Genomic DNA, 20,516 nt, shown 5'->3' with positions numbered 1-20,516 from the left:
TTTGATGAAAAGAGAGCTTCCCGAAGAAGCAAAAAAACAGTAATATATAAACAAATAATCACCTGAAGGAATCCTGCACTGTTATTCTTAAATTAACAGGGAATTGTATTTAATGCATTCAAAAATATAGTATAATTATATAACAAGCATAAATATAGTGAGTATTCGAGTCTGGGGTCCTCCTCCAGAAAATTATTAAAAGAGTTTATGTAATTTTCTTGTATTTTGGTGCCGTTTAACATGTAGTTTGATAAAAATAAAAATAATTATGGGTAGGCCTAGATGATGTAATTCCATCCAGAGGATGGTCCATGTCAGATAACATAATTATTTGAAGACTGTAAAAAGCTAAAAGTACAGAAATTGATTGGAAGACTAATTGGATGACTAAATTCAGAGCTCTCTAAAACTAAACTCTCGCCAGATCCGCAAGTGAAACAAGCAACCAGGCCTATAAAAACAAGCCCAAAAAAAGCAATGCAACCCAACCTGACTTAACAAAAAACAAGCGAGACCAAAGTCGCTGATAAAATCCGACTTGGCAACGCTAGGCGGCGAACCAATGAAGTATGGGAGGGGCTTAGTTAAGCATTTTAAGCTAACCCAAAATGACAACAAACCAAACAGACTTTAGAAACTACTCCCGTGAACTAATAAAGAAACGGCCAATTAGTCTGAGCAGCATGTCCGTAATCAGACACTACTTATGAGTTTTCTAAAGTGTCTGGGAGCTGTCTGTCTGCAGCGGACTTCCAACCCTACCTCAACCAGAATTGATATGACGTCTGTGTAACAGGTTCCGACAGTTGAATAGATTTTTTTTGTTCAATGCAGTCCACTCTAATGATTATTTGTGAAATCCAGTTGTGTACTAATAGCATTGCAGATTCAAGTTTAGCCTGGTTCAACTTGGCACTGCCACAGCATCAGGGCGGACGGACTGGGGGGAAAAGTGATACAGTCGTGGGGGGGGGGGGGGCCCAAGGCAGAGGGGGGCCCATACATTTCTTTTTTTTTTAACAAGCTAAATGTGGGGCCCCGATCTTCGAAGGCCCTGAACAATGCCATTCCAAAAAATAATAATAATTGACTGGCTCGTGATAGGCCCCTGACCCTTGCAAGGAGATCAGGGGCCTGCGCATGACTAAGGCATGTGTGCGGCAGAGTAAGCCAACATTGAATTGAACTGGTGGCGAAAATAAACGAAGCAATGTTTCTATGGGGATATTTAGCGTTACAGAAATAAGTGCTGGCAAAGCTAGAACAGTTTAAGACTCCACATCACTGTGGCAACACAACCTATCTATCCGCTCAGACAGCGCAAAGAAAAGTCTGATGAATACATGAGTGATGGCCCCTGCAAGTTTCAGTAAGTTTAAAGAAGTGCCACACTGTTACTGTCTTTGAAATGCATTTAGACATTTTAAGGGGAAAACACATTGTATTTATGATTTCAACTATTGAGTTATTTGTAGAACAGCATGCTAGTGTAGGCCAACAAGATTTATTTTCTGAATTTTCAATGCTGCTTTATTTTTATGTTTTAAATTGGGAAAGACATGTTCCAAAACGACCTGTATTTAAAAAGAAATCAAGTAAGTAGGCTAATAATAACCATTCATGAATTATAGGCTATCGCATCACAGTAGGCCTATTGTCCACAATAATCACAGCCCCCCATCCATAAAGGAACTTTAAAAAGTTAAATTTGCACTTGATGTGCCTACACAAGTGTGTGGTCTATTATTTGTATTTAGTGTGTCTGTATAGTATTGCACCAAAACAGTAGAAGTTTTCTTTAATTGTGTTTTGTACTGTCTATAAAATTATACCTGCACATAGCAAACAAAATTGCACAACTGTATTCAAATAAACGGTTGTTTATTTCTATAGTGCGCATTGGCATCTTCGAGCAAAATACCCCCAACATTTTCCTGACCCTGGCCAGTGACCACCTTGACTAAGACATATTATGGGGGAAACACCGGTAAAAGTAATGATTTGGTCATTCATCAGATGAAATATTGTGGAGTTGTCTGGCTCAGAGAGCCATGTGTATTGTAAGACCGCTTTTCAGGGGGCCCATCAGGACTTTTTGTACAGGGGCCCAGAATTTGGTGCTACGCCCCTGCACAGCATCAACATACTGGTTCCATTAAAATAAAAACACTTCATATTTCAAACTGCTGAAAACTCACTAATGATTACTGCTTATTGACAGTAACCTAAATATAATCCATCTTTGGAGCAGTAATTGTGACCTAAATACTTCAGTCTTTCTCCAGGCCCACCACGTGTCTTCCCCATGATAACAAGATTATTTTCATAGTGTCTCTTCACCGGGCCTGTCCTTCTCTATTGAGGTGTTGACCATATGGTTGTTTTTACCACATGTACCTACCTATAACAGTAGTTGGGTGCTGACCACACAGTGAGCACAGTCTCGTTGAAGTGCCACTTGTAGCCCTCCATGACCAACTGGTGTGCCCGACAGATCATGTGGATGTCGTTGGCGGCGTTGAACTGGGCTACCACGTCACTTCCAAACAAGTAGCCAGCACCTCTGGGACTCACCCCCCACCCTGTGGTGTCTGAGGGAGAGAAGATCAGTCAGGTCAACATCTGCTTCTTACATGGCTTTGGAGAGACAGTCGTAAATGTAATTAATGCCGTATCTTAGGGCTGACCGATTAATCGATTTAACATCGTAATTCGGATCAATTTCTTCGGACAATGTTAAATGAAAATCCCAAAAATCTAAATTCCGTTTAACTAGGGTAAATACAGTAACTGGCGGTTTGCTCTCACTGCGGTCAAGTGAGCCGAGAACTTACCGTAAAAGCACTATAAAAAGCGCAATCAATATCTAGATACGGCTGGCTAACTTGATGGCAGTTCACTCTTGGCTCCTCTGCTCCACCCCCCTCACCTACGTCTCTGACACACCCACTCGTCGGGAAATAACAACAATGTGCGTGCGCGGTAAAAGTGAGGATTTAGTTAAAAAAAAACGGCATTCTCGCACAGCTAGTATAAAAAACGCAACCCCAGTCGGGATAAAATGGTTCGGGTTAGCAGCTTCTAACAACTAGCTAACCACTGTCCGCGCTGTAAAGTCTGTCTGATGGCACTCAGATGAGTGGGAGCAGTGTGTGACTTAATTTTCACAGTATCCCATACACAGGAAAGCACCCAAGTAAAAACACAACACAGATGCGGTGGTGTTTCATATTGCCTAAGACATTGTGCCCTATACAGTAGAGAAGGCTGGGTTCATTCTCTGGAGGTGAAGTGTTTTCTTCAGGGAAGCAATACTTTTTTTTCCCCAAGAGGCACTGATGCACCTTTTATTTATTTTACAAAAAGTGTCAGCAAGTTTTGCACTCAATTAATTCATCTTTGTTTAAGAAGAAAATTTATATATTTTTAAATTATTTTTGCAAGTTAAGTTTGGTTAAAGCTAGGTTAGCACTTTATTATAGTAAATTCATGTTTGTTCATATCTCCCCCGCATGAGGCTCAGTCCTCATCGCAGCAGACCCGGTTAAAATCCGAGCCGTGGTAGGTTCTCTGCTTGTCCTCCCCCCTCTGCCCTATTTCAACTCTGTCTCTCCAATCTGTCTAATAAAAGAGCAAAACGCAGCAGAAAAAAACCTAAGACCCCCCCACACACACACACATTTGTAGGTAATATCGCCCAGCCCTACCATATCTAAAATAAAATTCCACCACATCTGCCAGTTTTGCCCATTATCATGCTATATACTTAGTTTCCTTGAACATTCACAAGTATGTGTGTTAACAATACAGTGTTTGAAAGGCTTTGCTAGATGCTATATACCTTCAGGGTCTGACCACAGGAGGTCACACATGGGCCCATCATGGGGCACTTCCTGTTTTCTGTCAATGGTCCGTATCTGGTCCAGTGTCTGGATTGAAGGGGACAAGCCACCATGCACACAAAAGATCTGAGGACAGAGAGGAATCTATTAACCTAACTGTGATGGAGGAACTTATATAAATTAATCAGGAAATACTGTACAATGTTTCTAACCTTGCCATCAATGATAGCAGAAAGGGACAAGTAGTCAAATATCTCTGTGCAGTATCTCCAGACGGTGACTGAACCATATTTGCGGAGACACTCATCATAGAAGCCATAGACCTGGGTGATTTGCCGGGATTCGTGGTTTCCCCGAATCAAGGTTATCCTGTCTGGATAACGCACCTATGGAATAGAGCAGGCACAAGAGATTAAAATATGCTCAAGAAAATTAATTATGCATATGACTTTTGTTATTTGGTAAAAAAAAAATAATAATTAAAAACATGCCGCACAGGTAAAGGAATCAGAATCATTACTTAAACCGCAACCCTCTAAAGGGGGAAAAATAATCACATGTACCTTAAGAGCTAGCAGAAGAAGAAAAGTCTCCACACTGTAGAAGCCTCTGTCCACAAAGTCACCCATGAAGAGATAGTTTGTCTCTGGGACATCGCCACCAACCTGTCATGTGGAAGGATTAAAACATAAAATAAAATAGTTCAACATTGGTATGGCCTTTTGCCATACACATGTGCTGGCTCGGCTCGGCACAGTTTGGCTTCTGCACGTCATCAACCCAGCACGGAAGGAGTTTGTTATACAGTACGGCAGGGCTACCCGTTTGTGGGTGGGAATTAAACTTATGATGCATTGCCCTCTGGTGCTTATGTGTGTGAATTTACTTGACACCGTTGATCAACTGTTAGCCTTATACATTTTTTTTAAATGACGTGCCACCCTTAGACGATGAAGTATAAAAGCACTGTGCGCTTTTCTGACACTGTATTGTACATTGAATATGCTTAATAATTTGGTTCTCGCTTCGTCAGCCCGCTTGGAGGCAGGGCCTGCACATTTTGCCCCATTCCAGAGAAGGTCTATTCTGGGCTTGGTTCGGAACATTAAATGTGGTAATGGAAAAAGAAAATCAGCTCTTCACGGTTTTGCTCGACGCAGCCATTAGTGCCAGTGGAAAAACACCAATAGACTGAATTTGATATTAATACAGCAAAACATCAATTACAAACAATGCTACTACCACAATCAGTGGGAGTGAATAAAAAACCCCTTTCCAATATGATTTGGATGCAGCAAAAATCCAGAAAACAATGTCAAGTATCTAATGGACTATACAAAAAATGTAAAGCAGTCATCATATATATTACAGGGTTCAAAATAACTTTTTTTCCTACTGGCCCGCCGGGCTAGTGGATCCGAGTTTTACTGGCCCCTTGTATATTTTCACTGGCCCTGCACACACTTTTTTTTCTTCATAATTTAGTGTCAATAATTATAATACCTGTATTAGAAAAATAACCAAATCTAAAGGGAATATCTATACTGTAACAGTATAGATATTCCCTTTAGATTTGGTTATTTTTCTTTTAGTTAATTATATGAAATGTTGATATTGCTCATACACATAATATAAAACCAGGCAAACATATTGAATTTGAAGCCTACAAATGAAAGTATGTTGAAGGGGTCGGCCAGTATTTTAAAGTCCAGTAGTTTGATGGTTGTTTTTATTCTTGAATTTGGGCAGTTTAATGGATAGTTCACCTGCAGAAGTCATGTTCAAACCTAAAAAAAATAATAAGAGATGAAGGTCTGATCATTCTTTGTGGTGTGGTATGATGTTTTAATTACTTTCTCTATATGCATTAGGGATGTGAATGTGTCGAACGAATGACCGGTTTTCCACTTGCGCTCAAGTTGACTTTAAAAATAGAATAGAAATCCGAAAATCAGGGGGTTATGCCGTTTTTTTTTTTAATGGGAGATTTCACCGTGTATGCGAGTTCACATCTGGTCGTGAGCGCGCTGCAGGAGAGTCACTTCAGCATAAAGTGTCAGCTTCACATAAGAGTCCAGTGTGGGACCATTATTTCAAACTATTGATAAAAAACAGTGCAGTGCAAAATATGCAGCATAAGTTAAACGCTCGTCTAAGACTATGACATTAAATCACACAATGCCTTCGTCCGAGCATAGCAGCATTTCAACGTGAGATCTCGCCAGTGAGTGAGCTGCCGCACAGAAGAACTGTGGTTTGTGGCTAAAATAATAACCGGGGGTATTCTCCCAGTTAGCGATTTCAATGGGAAAGACTTCCGCGGTCTGATTGTATGTCTCGAGCCTGAAAACACAGAGCCATGTCGGCAGACAAACTGCGCGACTACTGTCCAGTGAGCCGAGTCCCTCCGTTCGTTTCTGTCTACAACCGACACAATCACCGCCGGAGACGCATTCACAGCGGTTAAATAAAGCCTCTCATTTGTATTACCATTGGGGCTTTGATGCAATTAGGCTACTGTAACATTACGGCGGCAGCTAAACGAAAAGCGCAGTTTTCACTTCATTTTCTGCACCTCAACCTCTGCAGTGGGAAGAAAGAGAGGGGCAAAGTAAGTCGATTGATTTGTCGACTCGCAGGAGGACGGTAGGCAGCTCTGCCAACGGAGCGAGAATGCGCCCGCTTGTTGCTCCGCCTGTCAAAACGCCCACGCATCGTTTGTCCACTGGCCTTTCATTAAAATATATTTTATATTAGGTTTATTATATTGATCCTTAAATAAACACTGCTTTCATTCCGACTCTCAACGCGCATTTCAATGAACCATGATGTAGTCTACAAAAAGATACTGAACTGTGATTGGCCGTTACTGGCCCGGGCGGGACAGTGACTGGCCAATCAACTTGCCCTGCATATGATTTTACTGGCCCCGGGCCAGCGGGCCATTGGTTATGTCGAACCCTGCATTATAATAAAATGGGGGTTTAAAAACTTTTTGGGCCTGTATGTAATGGCAGTACTGATGGTACAAAGAAGTTATAATAACATCTGAGGGTAAGAAAGGTGATTTTATCAGGATAGAAAATACTATGGAAATTTACCAGTGGAATTAGGCAATTAAACAAAGTAATTATCGTTTACACGTGTGTTAAGCTTTGTAAATTCAGCATAGTGCATTATGTAATATATAGTACAATACATGATAGTGCATTTGGCTAATGTACTGTCCGTTTAACTCAGTCCAGAACCTCCAACCGACTTTTAAACAGGACACACCGATACGTTAAAACGTTACGATTAAGTCTGTAATGTGCAGAATGCAACAAAAAAATGTAAACTTACTCTAAAAAGCTCTTTCAAGTCATAGAACTGGCCATGTATATCACCACACACCTATTAGGAAAAAGCAAGAGAAAGAGATTACTACCAAATATAATTTGTAGACAAATTCTGCAAACAAGAGCCAAATGAAAATGTTACCTACTGTGACAGGAGAGTCTACTCTCTGGACATTGCTTTCTTCAACCAGAATCTCTCTGAAAATACATACACATATTTCATTAGGATTTCATGTTCTTCAAAAGACTAGCAGGAAAAAAGATCAACATCCGCTATTGGACAGGGCATGGACCTATAAAGAAATGGACACCGGATTGAAACACACGGCGTCCATTCATTCCTATGAAAGCTGCTCATTGGTGCAGCGCAACATACAGTATCAGAATTTTCTTCCGCATCATGGGTGCCTAAAGGCCAGGACACACCAGCCTGATAATCGCCGTCGTCAAAAAAAATGGAGTCGGCCGTTTCAGGAAGCTCCAGCTTCCCGTCGCTGCTAAAGAACACACCGAGACGACTGTTTATTTTCCGTACGCTCGCGGGACGTAATGTCTCCACAACAGCAGGCGGCGCTAATCTGTATTGTGGCCCGAAAAAATACGAAAGCCGGAAATGATTGGACATCTCTCTAGAGCATAAACATAGATAGAAATACGTATTTATATTTATGGACCATAAGAGCACAATTTTTAGCAGAGAGTGTCGAGCATGGTGTCGAGCAGTCAACAAGGGTTGATGCATGTGAGTACTCGCTGAACGAAACAAACAAACACATTAAAACGATGGCTAGCTGTTGTTAGCTGTTTGTGCTACCCGCCTCACTTCCGGGCTTCACTGATTCGCTAGCCCTCCACCAATCAAATTGCTCCAAATGAAAGACGGTCGGCCGCCGATTGAACATGCTCAATCGGCGGCCGACAGGCTCAAAACAAGCCCGACGACCTCTACGTCGGCCGACGTCACGGCACACACCAAACAGATTCGTCTTTTTTTTTGACGACGGCGATTATCGGGCTGGTGTGTCCTGGCCTTTACACGCCCCTAAAGCATGACGCGCAGTGCACGCTTCACGACGTTCTGGATGTAGAAGTAAGCTAGAAGTCGTAGGCCCCACCCCTCCTTGGGCTAGCGTCTAAAACTGAATATAAAACAGCTATTTAACGGTTGCGGTGGCGTTTTGAAAAAAGAAAACTTCCATTATATTAGTACATGGTCTAAAGAAAAATATAAGCCTTTGATTGATATCCAGAAAAAATTTGCGGAGACACATTCCCGTTTGACGCTTGTATTGGAGTGAACGGGGATAACTGCTTCCGGGCTCGTATGAATTCCATTTTGTTTTACTGACTCGTCCACAGCCAGCCAAAAAAAAACACAAAAGCGTGGCCACTGAACACTGCTGGATTGGGGAAGAAGGCATTGCTCCTGGGGGCCTGGGACAATGGCCGGGTAAAGTTCTGGGGAAATCATGTCTGAAGTGTGAAGAAATCAAAACCATTCTGACAGAAGTGGAAGCGGTTTTTGATTCCCATCCCGTGAATATGCCGGTCCTTGGGAAAAAAAAAAGGTTGGGAGCCCTGCTATAATGCTTCATGTTGGTAACCAGTTAAAGAAAAAATTCTAAATGGCCAATGCCATCCCTAAATAGGGTAATACCGTATACCGGGTTATCTAAAAATAGTAACTAGGGCTGTCAAATTAACGCGTTAATTTCAATTAATTAATCACAAAAAAATTCACGTGATTAAAAAAATTAACGCAGATTAATCGCACTTCTACAATGCCCTTTAACCCGGTGCAAAAGTGGTGCGCAGCTGCACCATGAGCTGCACCTGTAGCTTGCCGGCCCAGGCGCGCGGGTAAAAGGGAGAAAAGTAAAGAGAGAAGCAGGGGAAAGGGGCCGAGGGCTCTATGTAGGGCTGCAACTAACGATTATTTCAATAATCGATTAATCGTCGATTATTTTTTCGATTAATCGATGAATCGGATAAAAAAAAGAAACATTTGTAAATGCCGCATCTTTATTCAAAAACTGAACATTACTTCAAATTCACAGTGCAGACTGAAGTGTCAAAACACCGGATTATTGCTCCAACGTCCCGGAACTATTAAAAGTAATATTAAATGATAAATTAATAATAAATGGTAAATGGACTTGACTTATATAGCGCTTTTCTAGCCGATTTTCTCAGCCCCAAAGCGCTTTACATATATTACCACATTCACCCATTCATACACACACTCATACACCGATGTCAGTAGCTGCCATGCAAGGCGCTCTCTGAACCATCGGGAGCAATTTGGGGTTCAGTGTCTTGCCCAGGGACACTTCGACATGTGGCGGGTAGGCAGGGAATCAAACCTCCGACCCTGCACTCCAGAGGCAATCTTCCTACCCACTTCGCCACTGCCGCCTAATAAACTTAACTAGGATAACACAAAAAAAAACATACAATGTATGATATACATTTATACAGTATAAGGGATGTCCATGGTAAACCAGTCAACCGATAATATTTTTAACCGGTAAATACTAACGGTTAAAAAAATTAAATCATCTTAATTTCTCTCAGATGACAGGAGATCGTTAATTTGTATTGATATTGATACCATTTTCAAGACTCCTTAACGATCCAAGTCTTTATTGATATCACAATTGATAATTTTCTATTATTTTGTTGAAATAGAACTTGTATTATTGCTTTAATTGCTGATATGATCATAGCTCAAGATAGGACATTAAACAGGTCATAATTCCATCTTTACTATCTATTTTATATTACTGGGAAAACAAGTTTCGCCAAAATCTCAAATTTCTTTTTTTTTGTGTTGCATTTGAACACATCAATCATATTACTGAGCCGGCCTGAACACATCACAGTTGACATGTTTGCTACTTTTTTTAAGCTAACTAGCTCTATATCCTTCCGATTTTAACATGGATTTAAAAACTGGATTAATACAGGGTTCTCAACCCTCACGCAATGAGAGTGAGACACACGCATTTCAGGCAATTCACACGCTCCACGCCACACCTTGCATTTCTCACGCAAATTATAACTCTGCCAAACAATTTTTTTTATATATAGCCTATAGCTTCGATAAATCCTGGCCTTCACCACCATCACCTAGTGTTGCCACCTTATATGGTTGCCACCCGTCCCGTTTTTCCCGAAATTGTTCTCTTTTTTCACCAGCTGTCCCGAGGAAAGAAAAATCTCTCCCGGGACACAATATGTCCCGTTTTCTGGGGAAAAACTCATTCGTTTTTTTGGGGAAAAACTAATTTGATTTCCTTCGTTCAGTAGTTAAGGCCGTTTCACACGGGCCGTGGCGTTTGTTGCGCCCACTAATGCATTCTGCGAGAGCCGAGCGGGCAGAGAGAAGGCGCAGCGTTTTGTCAGGCTACACGACAAGCGTGCAGGGGCGGTCCTAACGATCTCGGGGCCCGTTTCAAGACCCTGTGTGGGGCCCCCCACATTTTTTTTTTTTTCTATGAATAATGCTTGTGCATGCTCCCCGCAAAAATAAAAAAGATTGTGGAAACTAGTTGGTTCATAGACGGATTATGAGATAATAGGCCCAGACTCTTAAAGCCCCCCCGCCCCCCTCCCTATCCAGTCAGTTACATTGACTTTTCCGCAAAGATACATACGTTTACTGGCATAAACATATTAAGGGAGTCAGTGTTTCCCACAGGATTTTGGGATACTGTGGGAGATATCCTGTACCTTGTTGGGGGGTCCGGGGGCATGCCCCCCTGGAAGAAAATTGGTACAGTTTTAAAGTAAAATGCATCAATCTGAAAAATCAATCTGGAAAATTTAGATTTAAATCAAATCTTGAGCTGCAGAAGGAACATTATTTTTCTTAAACAGGCAACACTCTTTACTCTGCAACTGTAAAAACATTTCAGAAGATTGGTCTGCAGACCCATGTTATATGATGGAGGGGCCCATTGCAACAGATACAGGGTGGAAAGCTACTTTTTATGAACGGTATATAATTTACATGTAGAAAGTTTATTCCTGTATGTGTGTGGGGGCCTTAGAGGCACCTCATGAAGCCCATAAGACATAGCTAATAATGCTTTTGTTTTGCACTTGCTTTTCGATTTTTCACCTACTAGTTGAGGGGCCAAGTTGGTTTTAGTGCTCCCACATTCAAATGCGGACGCCGAAAGAGTCTTCTCCATGGTTGGTCTTCACCAGCACCAGAAACAGACTAGCCCTAGAAGGAACATTGTCCTCCATTATGATGGTCTAAATGGCTGGTGTGGAGCCACAGTGCTTCAAGTGGGAGCCAGAAAACCCCTATCCTGAAGGCCTCAAAATCTGCCACTCGATGCTACAACAGCGAGCATCAGTAATATCCAGTATCCATATTTGCTGAACTGAACTAAGAGTTTTACTGAAATAACTACCCCGAAGAACTACCCTAGGCCTACACCCATCTCACTAGTCTGGCATTTCATATTAATCCAGTTATACTTTCATCATAAAATTACTACAATAGGCTATATTTTAACTAAAACAAAGAAATTATATTGAACTGAACTTGTGTTAAAAACCATTATTATGCTTTAAATTAATAAATAAACACACAATAAAATTTCGCACGCGCGCTTCGCGCGCTCGCATGGGAAATCCGCTTCTGTCTCACTCTAAACAATTTCCAAAAGTTGAGAACCCTGTTAATATTTTTAACTGACGGGACTTTCTACACCGTTCGATTGTGTGATTACTGCCGCTGCTTTGAATGACTGTTGATGCGCCGATGCCGACTCTCCGAGCCCGTCTGCACACCGTCTGCAGCAGCAGCAGCTGACAGAGTTTTTTTGAACTAGACGGATACTGAGTTTTTTCTAACCCAAAGAAAGCAAAGGTACAACACTTTTATATAGGCCTGCAGTCCAGTGTTAGATATGACCAAAATACAAGCTGTGGCCGCTCACACTATAGCTTTCCCGCACGTGAAGCGAGCCTTCACGTGCTGAAGGCTCGCTGTGGGCGTGCATGAACCTGTCGGCGGCTGGATGTAAACAGTGCCGTGCCTGCAAGTGACTTATTAATCGCGCGACTCAACGACCAAATTCGTTGCCAACGCTTTTAGTAATCGATTTTAATCGATTTTATCGATTCGTTGTTGCAGCCCTAGCTCTATGGACGGTTTATTTATGGGATGCTTTGGGCAAATAAGCATGAAGGTAGGAAGACATCTTACTTTATTCTCCGCAGTGTCTGTGCATTATTGATTTAGTGGGTGCAACAATGTAGGTTCAAAACAGCTCTCAATCTTCCTCCGTGTGTCTCAATTTTGTTTGCTAGCTGTCTCGCATAAACGGACACCCGCCCTGTGTGTGTGTGTGTGTATATCAAGATTTTTGCCTATGAGTACGACGATGGTGAATGAATCGGCATAGGCTATGCCGATTCATCTGTGGCAGATGGAAAGTCGTCATTTAGTCTGCTTGTTTTTTTGAGAAAATTCGGCACTAGTTCCTAATTTTATTTCATTTAGAAACCTGGCTGAGGGGAGGAGACAGAAGCTACGAGAGACAGAGAGAGAAACAAACTGTAATAGGCTATACAGCTGTTTATAAACAGGCATAAAAGTGTCATGAAAGTATGCGATTAATTTAGATTAAAGAGGACCTATGATGCTTTTTGACTTTTATGACCTATAAACGTTGTTATGATGATTCATGGTCATGCTTAACCATACTAAATTATCAAATAATGACTTACATGCATTTCGACGTATTCCCTGCTGACCGTCTGGGGTGTCTGTGCAGAGCACTAAACACTATTCTAGCCAGTCGAGAAGTCACGTCTTCAAAGCGGTCTACCCTTTGTAACTTTGTGACGTCGCATGTAACTTTGTGAAGTCACCACGCGGATGTTTCCATGTATGGTAATGCTGTCACTTCCCTGTTCGCGTCTGCCTCGCGCCCTTATAGGTCCATGCTCGCGCTTCCCGCCACTGAAAGTGTTCCGGAAGGAAGGTAACCAATCACAACGGAGTGGGGTTTGCAGGAGGGGGGGGGAGGGGGAGGGTAGCGGAGATGGCCGATGCACAGGCGGAGGGAGCGGAGATTGCCGAAGCACACACACTCAAGTGTTGACAGGACGTGCTGGATCGCCAAAATAAGAGAAAGAGCTTCCCGAAAATCTACATAGTTTTTTGTGATGTGATTCGTGTCAGGTTGCTCTATAGCAGTGTAAAACAAGAAATTAAGACCAGAAAAGTAGTATAATAGGTACTCTTTAATTAATCACAGAGCCTGTAATTAATAGGGATGCACCGAAATGAAAATTCTTGGCAGAAACCGAATACAATACAGAAAGAGGCTTTCGCAGTTTTGTTTGTTATTTAGTCAATTCTTTCAACATTGCATACGAACTCCCAAATGTTCTCCTCAAACACAGGTTGAGTTGCTTTAAAAAAACGGCACCACAGCTGCCACCGTAATGTTCAGACTTCAGAATTTGCATCAAAGCCCTGATCATAACAATGAGAGGCTTTAAAAGATGTCCATGCTTAAGGTGCGAACACATTAGGCACTTTACACGCGTACAGACGCGTATGAAATCGGCCGTTTTTCCATAGGGAACCATTGGTTTCCGCGCGTATATGGCGCGTAAATGCGTCACTCGCGCTAAAGCAACATTTTCACTCGCGCTAAAGCAACATTTTTACGCGCGTATATATTACGCAGCTAAGCGAGGAGTTCAAAAAATGTAACTTTTGTTGCTCCTACGTGAGACGATTAGCCGCGTTGGCCAATCAGCGTTAGGCTTGACCCGACGTCACATACATTGGCACGGTCGGAGAACAGTGTACTGTACACAGAGGCTGATGAGAGACACCGAGGAGGAAAATGTATTGCGGGCGGCCGGTGCTATATGAAGCCGCTCGGGGTTGGAAGACGTGGGGAAAGTTAACCAGGAGAATGGACTTCCTGGTTAATTCAGTGAATATGTGCGGCTGTGCTTTAGTCCAGGGTTCGACATAACGTATAGCCCGATGGCCCGGGGCCAGTAAAATCATATGCAGGGAAAGTTGATTGGCCAGTCACTGTCCCGCCCGGGCCAGTGACTGGCCAATCACAGTTCAGTATCTTTTTGTATACTACATCATGGTTCATTGAAATGCGCGTTGAGAGTTGTAATGAAAGCAGTGTTTATTTAAGACTCAATATAATAAACCTAATATAAAATATATTTTTTAATGAAAGGCCAGTGGACAACCGATGCGTGGGCGTTTTGACAGGCGGAGCAACAAGCGGGTGCACTCTCGCTCCGTTGGCAGAGCTGCCTACCGTCCGCCTGCGAGTCGACAAATCAATCGACTTGCTTTGCCCCCTTTCTTTCTTCCCACAGCAGAGGTTGAGGTGCAGAAAATGATAACTGCGCTTTTCCTTTATCTGCCGCCGTAATGTTACAGTATTTGCATCCAAGCCCCAATGGTAATACAAATGAGAGGCGTTATTTAAACGCTGTGAATGCGTCTCCGGTGATTGTGTCGGTTGTAGACAGAAACGAACGGAGGGACTCCGCTCACTGTACAGTTCCTATAGTCGCGCAGTTTGGCACTGTGTTTTCAGGCTCGAGACATTCAATCAGATCGCGGAAGTCTTTCCCATTGAAATCGCTAACGGGGAGAATATCCCCGGTTATTATTTTAGCCACAAACCACAGTTCATCTGCGCGGCGGCTCACTCGCTGGCGAGATCACACGGTGAAACGCTGATCGGACGAAGGCATTGTGTGTTTCTAAGGTGATTTAACGTCATAGTCTTAGACGAGCGTTTAACTTATGCTGCATATTTTGCACTGCATTGTTTTTTTTATCAATAGTTTGAAAAAATGGTCCCACACCGGACTCTTATGTGAAGCTGACACTTCATGGAGAAGTGACACTCCTGCAGCGCGCTCACGACCAGACGTGAACTCACATACACGGTGAAATCTCCCATTAAAAAACGGCATAACCCACTGATTTTCGGATTTCTATTCTATTTTTAAAGTCAACTTGAGCGCAAGTGGAAAACCGGTCAGTCGGTCGACACATTCACATCCCTAATGCATATAGAGAAAGTAATAAAAACAGCCTACCACACCACAAAGAATGATCAGACCTTCATCTCTTATTTTTTTTTAATGTTTGAACATGACTTCTGCAGGTGAACTATTCATTAAACTGCCCAAATTCAAGAATACAAACAACCATCAAACTACTGGACTTTAAAATACTGGCCGACTCTTTCAACATACTTTCAGTTGTAGGCTTCTAATTCAATATGTTTGCCTGGTTTTATATTATGTGTATGAGCAATATCAACATTTCATATAATTAACTAAAAGAAAAATAACCAAATCTAAAGGGAATATCTATTCTGTTACAGTATAGATATTCCCTTTAGATCTGGTTATCTTTCTTTATTTTTCTAATACAGGTATTATAATTATTGACACTAAATAATGAAGAAAAAAAAAGTGTGTGCAGGGCCAGTGAAAATATACAAGGGGCCAGTAAAACTCGGATCCACTGGCCCGGCGGGCCAGTGGGAAAAAAAAGTTATGTTGAACCCTGTAGCCGATAAACAAAGTTAGCGCCGTATAGCATTAGTTAACTCACCCTGTTGTGTGCGGGCGGCTAGCGCCTCATATTATGAACCCAAACATGACGACTGTCCGCGGGACTTTCACAACAAGTACACAAAGCACCGGTGTTGATCTACGCCAGCCACGGTCCCCTGTCACGGTCCCCTGTCACAGCCAGGTAGGGTAGTTTTGGCTACTTGCCTTTATGTTGTGCCGCCGTGCACCGATGCTGCTGTAACTGTGTTTGTTATGTAGCTGCCGTGAATATGCAATGCTGTTTTAATGCTAGGCTATTTGTGCTGTTCAGTTTGTCTTTTGGCACAGTTGTTGGCCGTGTTGTTGTTGTGCGGACATGCACGCTGTTGTGTCGGGTCGGTTCTGATCGCAGCCATGGTTGATAAGGGAAATACAATATCGGGAGGGAGACTAGGCAAGTTACGCGCGTATAACCATTTTTGACACAAAATGATCAAGCAACATTTTAGCTGCGTTACGCACGTAAATCTTACGCGTGTAAAGTGCCTAGTGTGTTCGCACCTTTAGGAGGTGATTGTAACTTTTTCGTCTGTAGACTGAAACTAACGGGGGGGGGGGGGCGGCTAACTGGACATATATTTAATCGCGCTGTCAGTTTGCCGACATGGCTCTGTGTATTCAGGCTTGAGAAATGCAATCAGATCGTAGGAGCCTTTTCCCCCCAACAGCGCTAACGGACAGGATATCTCCGGTTATCATTTTAGAGTTCAAACTAAAGTTATTTTTAAGCGGCGGCCCTCACCGGCGAGGTGTCACTGTGAATGACACCGTTACCAACCGTCAGAGTTTCACCGGGTGAATCGCTGCTTCGCTCGCGCTAGGCTTTTGTGTTTCTTATGGCGCTTCTCCACCGCACATGTAGCTCGACTCAACTCGACTCGACTTGGTTTGGTAGCAGCACGGGTCGTTTTCCACCGCAAATAGTACCTCCTGAACGTAGGCGGGGTTGTCGTAAGGGGCTGAAAGCCTACTCCGGAGCAAAGTAGCAAAGCAGAAATTACGAGCAGTTGTTGCACTATTAACTGAACCAACCGCCAAAAACACGGATGATGAAAAATGTTTAAGAAATACCCCCCTTGTATCTGTTTGCTAAAAGAAGTAGAAGAATATTGCTACGGGCCATTAAAAGGGATGGTTGTTGTCCCGATGTGTGACTCTGCCACACAGTCAGCTGTAGGGATGCGTCACGTACATCCCTATGCACGTAAACACGGGCATGATAAAGTTGACTGTTTAGTGCTTGTTTCAGGATACGTGTTTTCAAATGCAAGCCGTGTCTCAGCCTGAATATTTTATTGAGGTAATCAGTTCAGTCAGCTTAGCGAATATATGGAAAAAAAAATCGGATCTGTGATGCAAATGAAATGAAAGAGAGCCAGAGTAGGCTGCACGCGGCGTAAATACACTCAAAAGTCCCAGAGAGTTGGGGAGAATAAACAACAGAATGAAGCCAGTAGTCTCTGGCCAATCGGAAGCGTCGGCAGACGGCCGGCCACTGATTGGTCAGACAATAGTCTCTGGCCAATCAGTGGCCGGCCGTCTGCCGACGTCACCTTTTAGCATCGGCTCAGCTCGCTTGGAACCTAGAGAGAGGCGATACCAAAAAAGCAGCCGCTACCAGGTACCATGAAATTGCGGTGGAAACGCCAAAAATGCGAGTCGAGTCGAGCTGATACCATGCGGTGGAAAAGCGCCATAAGGTGATTAAACATCAGTCTTGGACTAGAGTTTTAACTTTATGCTGCATAAAGCATTGCACTGCGCCGTGTTTCATCCAGTTTGAAAAAATGCTCCCACACTGGACTCTGACACTGCTCCTGCTGCACGCTCACAAACAGACGTGGACTCGCATACACGGTTAAGTCTCTCTTTACTGCCATTTCCTGGTTTACAAGCGCACAGCTAGGGCCGGGCGATATGGCAAAAAATATTATCACGATAATTTTTTCGATATTGATCGATATCGATATTAATCACGATATACAGTATAGTGTGATACTGCTGAAGCCTGAAGAAACCAGAGTGTTCATTAGTTAAACTATACAATGTTGTTTATTAGCATATTGTGATAAGAGAACATTGAATCACATTAAATATACACATTTAACTTCACAAACATGTTTTAACTGCACCTAACTAAACAATATAAGATAGCTTGCCTTGTAACCTATTGAAAATATTGTAAATAAAAATAAAAGCTCTAACTTCTTTCACGTTAAACTCCTTTGGCAGGGCTACAGCAAACATCTTGTAAGATGTAAACATCTTGTAGAGGCACAACCATACATAAAAAGTAAACAATTGGATCAAAAAAGGCCCTGACACAAGTACTGAACTTTAAGATATAAAATATGAATATGAGAATTACTGGTTTTACATCAGTCAGCTAGCCTATTTTAAAAAGGAGAAATGTGAGTAGAAAGTGCAAAATGTAAACATTGTAAAACCAGATATTATGCGACATAACATAATGTGTTTAAAACTAAAGATCTGTGAGTGACTACTATCACATCTAACTCCTCAGGCTACAATCTTAAATGTGTATAGAGCTGTGGCTCAGATGCTTGATGAATGTCAGAGCACATCACAGCTACTATACAACAACAGCTGTAGGAAGGGGAGATGCTCATGCTGTAGCTACATGGTCTTACAGACCAGCAGGCTAATGAGGCTGAACTGAACAGCCACCTGTATGTTATACTGTAGCTTTGCTTCTTTTTGATAGTTTTTCATAAGGTTCAACTACCGCAAAATACGATACGATAGACAGGAGCGCTGCAGCGGTCGGACGGCGGTTAAAACTTTTCACACTTTCGGTGTGTCCACTCCTATATTTATTCCCCCCCCGTGTTGCGAGCCAGTGAGCGAACAGCGCTGGCCGCGGCAGCTACGTGGTGTCATCGTAGCAGTGAGACACACACAGTGCAGCCTTTAGTGTAGACTGCTATTTTGGAACAACCACCGCTGGCGCTGCTGATAGCAGCGGTCGGACGGCAGTTAAAACTTGTCACGCATTTTCACACTTTCTGTGTGGCCGCTCCAATATATTCCCCCCGTGCTGTGAGCGTACAACTCCGGTAAATGCACAGAGACGGCTCAGGGCGAGTCGACAGAGACAGTGAGCAAACAGAACTGGCTGCGGCAGCTACCTGACTATGGTGTCATCGTAGCAGCGAGACAGTGTTGAGTGTAGCCTAGGGGTGTGAACGTTTACAAAAATGCCTAACCGTGACGTCATTGTCCACGTGCCCCCGCCGTCTTGTAGGCGCGCACGCACACAAGCACGCACGCGCGCGTTCGTTCGCCTGTAAACACACAATTAGGTCCATGGCGCGCACACACACACACACACACACACACACACACACACACACACACACACACACACACACACACACACACACACACACACACACACACACACACACACACACACACACACACACACACACACACACACACACACACACACACACACACACACACACACACACACACACACACACACACACACACACACACACACACACACACACACACACACACACACACACACACACACACAATCGCGCTTCATTAATTTCCTGATTAATATAGCCTATCGCTTTCTACATGTCCACGTTAAATGCATGTTGAACAGGTGTTATAAAGTGTGCGCTACTTACGAGCGTAGTTCACGTCAACCGGGTAACTTTAATCTTTAGGTTATCTTTCATCACTCTTCCGTGGCTGTGAGTCGAGTCCCAGCACGGCGACTCCCCGTGTGTGTGTGTGCGCCGATACACACACACACACTCACACACACTCGCCGAGGGACAGACAGATTCTCGGCAGACTAGCTTTTATCCTCCCCAATTAGTTTATTAGTGATGTAAAATCAATAAACGCGTGTCTCCAGAACATATTTAAAAACTTTGAAATTTGAAGGGAAAAAAAAAAAAAACGGTTTTCGTTTATTGATTTTTCCTAAACGGTTATGATTTACTAAACGGTTACACGTGTACACCCCTAGTGTAGCCCACTGATTAATTTAATGAAGAGGAAAAGCACTACATAACAGAGTGCTGCGCCGACATTTTTCGCTTAACACAAGACTCTCTTCACTCTTGCCGAGGTCATTACACATGGCTCTCCTCTTTCCTTACCGCTGAAGCTCAAACATGCACGTCGCACCAGGAAATGGGCGTGTAATTAGACAGGAAATGAAAAAACTGCGATCTGACTGGCTGTTGAGTTTATTTATGCTTTGTGATTGGCTGTTAGGTAAATCCATATAATTTTTAAATTAAAATATAACTTTTTTCTTTCATTTTCATATCGAGGATTTATGTTAAACGCATATTGAAGTAATCGACGGGAGTTTAATCGCGATTACTAATCATAATCCAATTATTGCCCAGCCCTACGCACAGCTCTTTTAAAAACATATTTCCTTAGTATTAGTTCGTAAATTTTCGGTAATTTTGTTCGGCCTTTTAACTGTTTCGGCCCGAAACCGAAAATGACTTATTTTGCCATTTTCGGTGGCCGAATGTTCGGTGCACCCCTAGTAATTAATTAGATAAATGTTTTTAATCGATTGACAGCCCTAATAGTAAAAGGTATTCATTGCATTACCGGCAATACCACCATGAAAAAAAAATGTCTGTGTAATTTGCGAAGGTTTATAATAAATGCCTCTTATTTTGATATC

The 20,516-nt window shown here is 42.6% G+C and overlaps 1 protein-coding gene across 1 annotated transcript in view; it reads right to left on the bottom strand.

Moving 5' to 3' along the window:
* The window catches only part of LOC307263075 (serine/threonine-protein phosphatase 4 catalytic subunit B), a 43,843-nt gene that overhangs the window by 1,088 nt on the left and 22,239 nt on the right, over positions 1-20,516 (bottom strand). Inside the window, exons 3-8 of the mRNA XM_080044113.1 lie at positions 7,327-7,378; positions 7,185-7,235; positions 4,406-4,507; positions 4,055-4,228; positions 3,842-3,968; positions 2,402-2,591 (exon numbers count right to left, since the gene is read on the bottom strand). Coding sequence (XP_079900239.1) covers positions 2,402-2,591; positions 3,842-3,968; positions 4,055-4,228; positions 4,406-4,507; positions 7,185-7,235; positions 7,327-7,378 — 696 coding nt within the window. The remainder of the gene's footprint in view (positions 1-2,401; positions 2,592-3,841; positions 3,969-4,054; positions 4,229-4,405; positions 4,508-7,184; positions 7,236-7,326; positions 7,379-20,516) is intronic.

Source organism: Ammodytes marinus (assembly GCF_949987685.1).
Source record: "Ammodytes marinus genome assembly, chromosome: 16".
Taxonomy (NCBI): Eukaryota; Metazoa; Chordata; class Actinopteri; order Uranoscopiformes; family Ammodytidae; genus Ammodytes; species Ammodytes marinus.
Note: the sequence above shows the minus strand (reverse complement) of the source record. Positions and strands in the feature narration are given on the sequence as shown.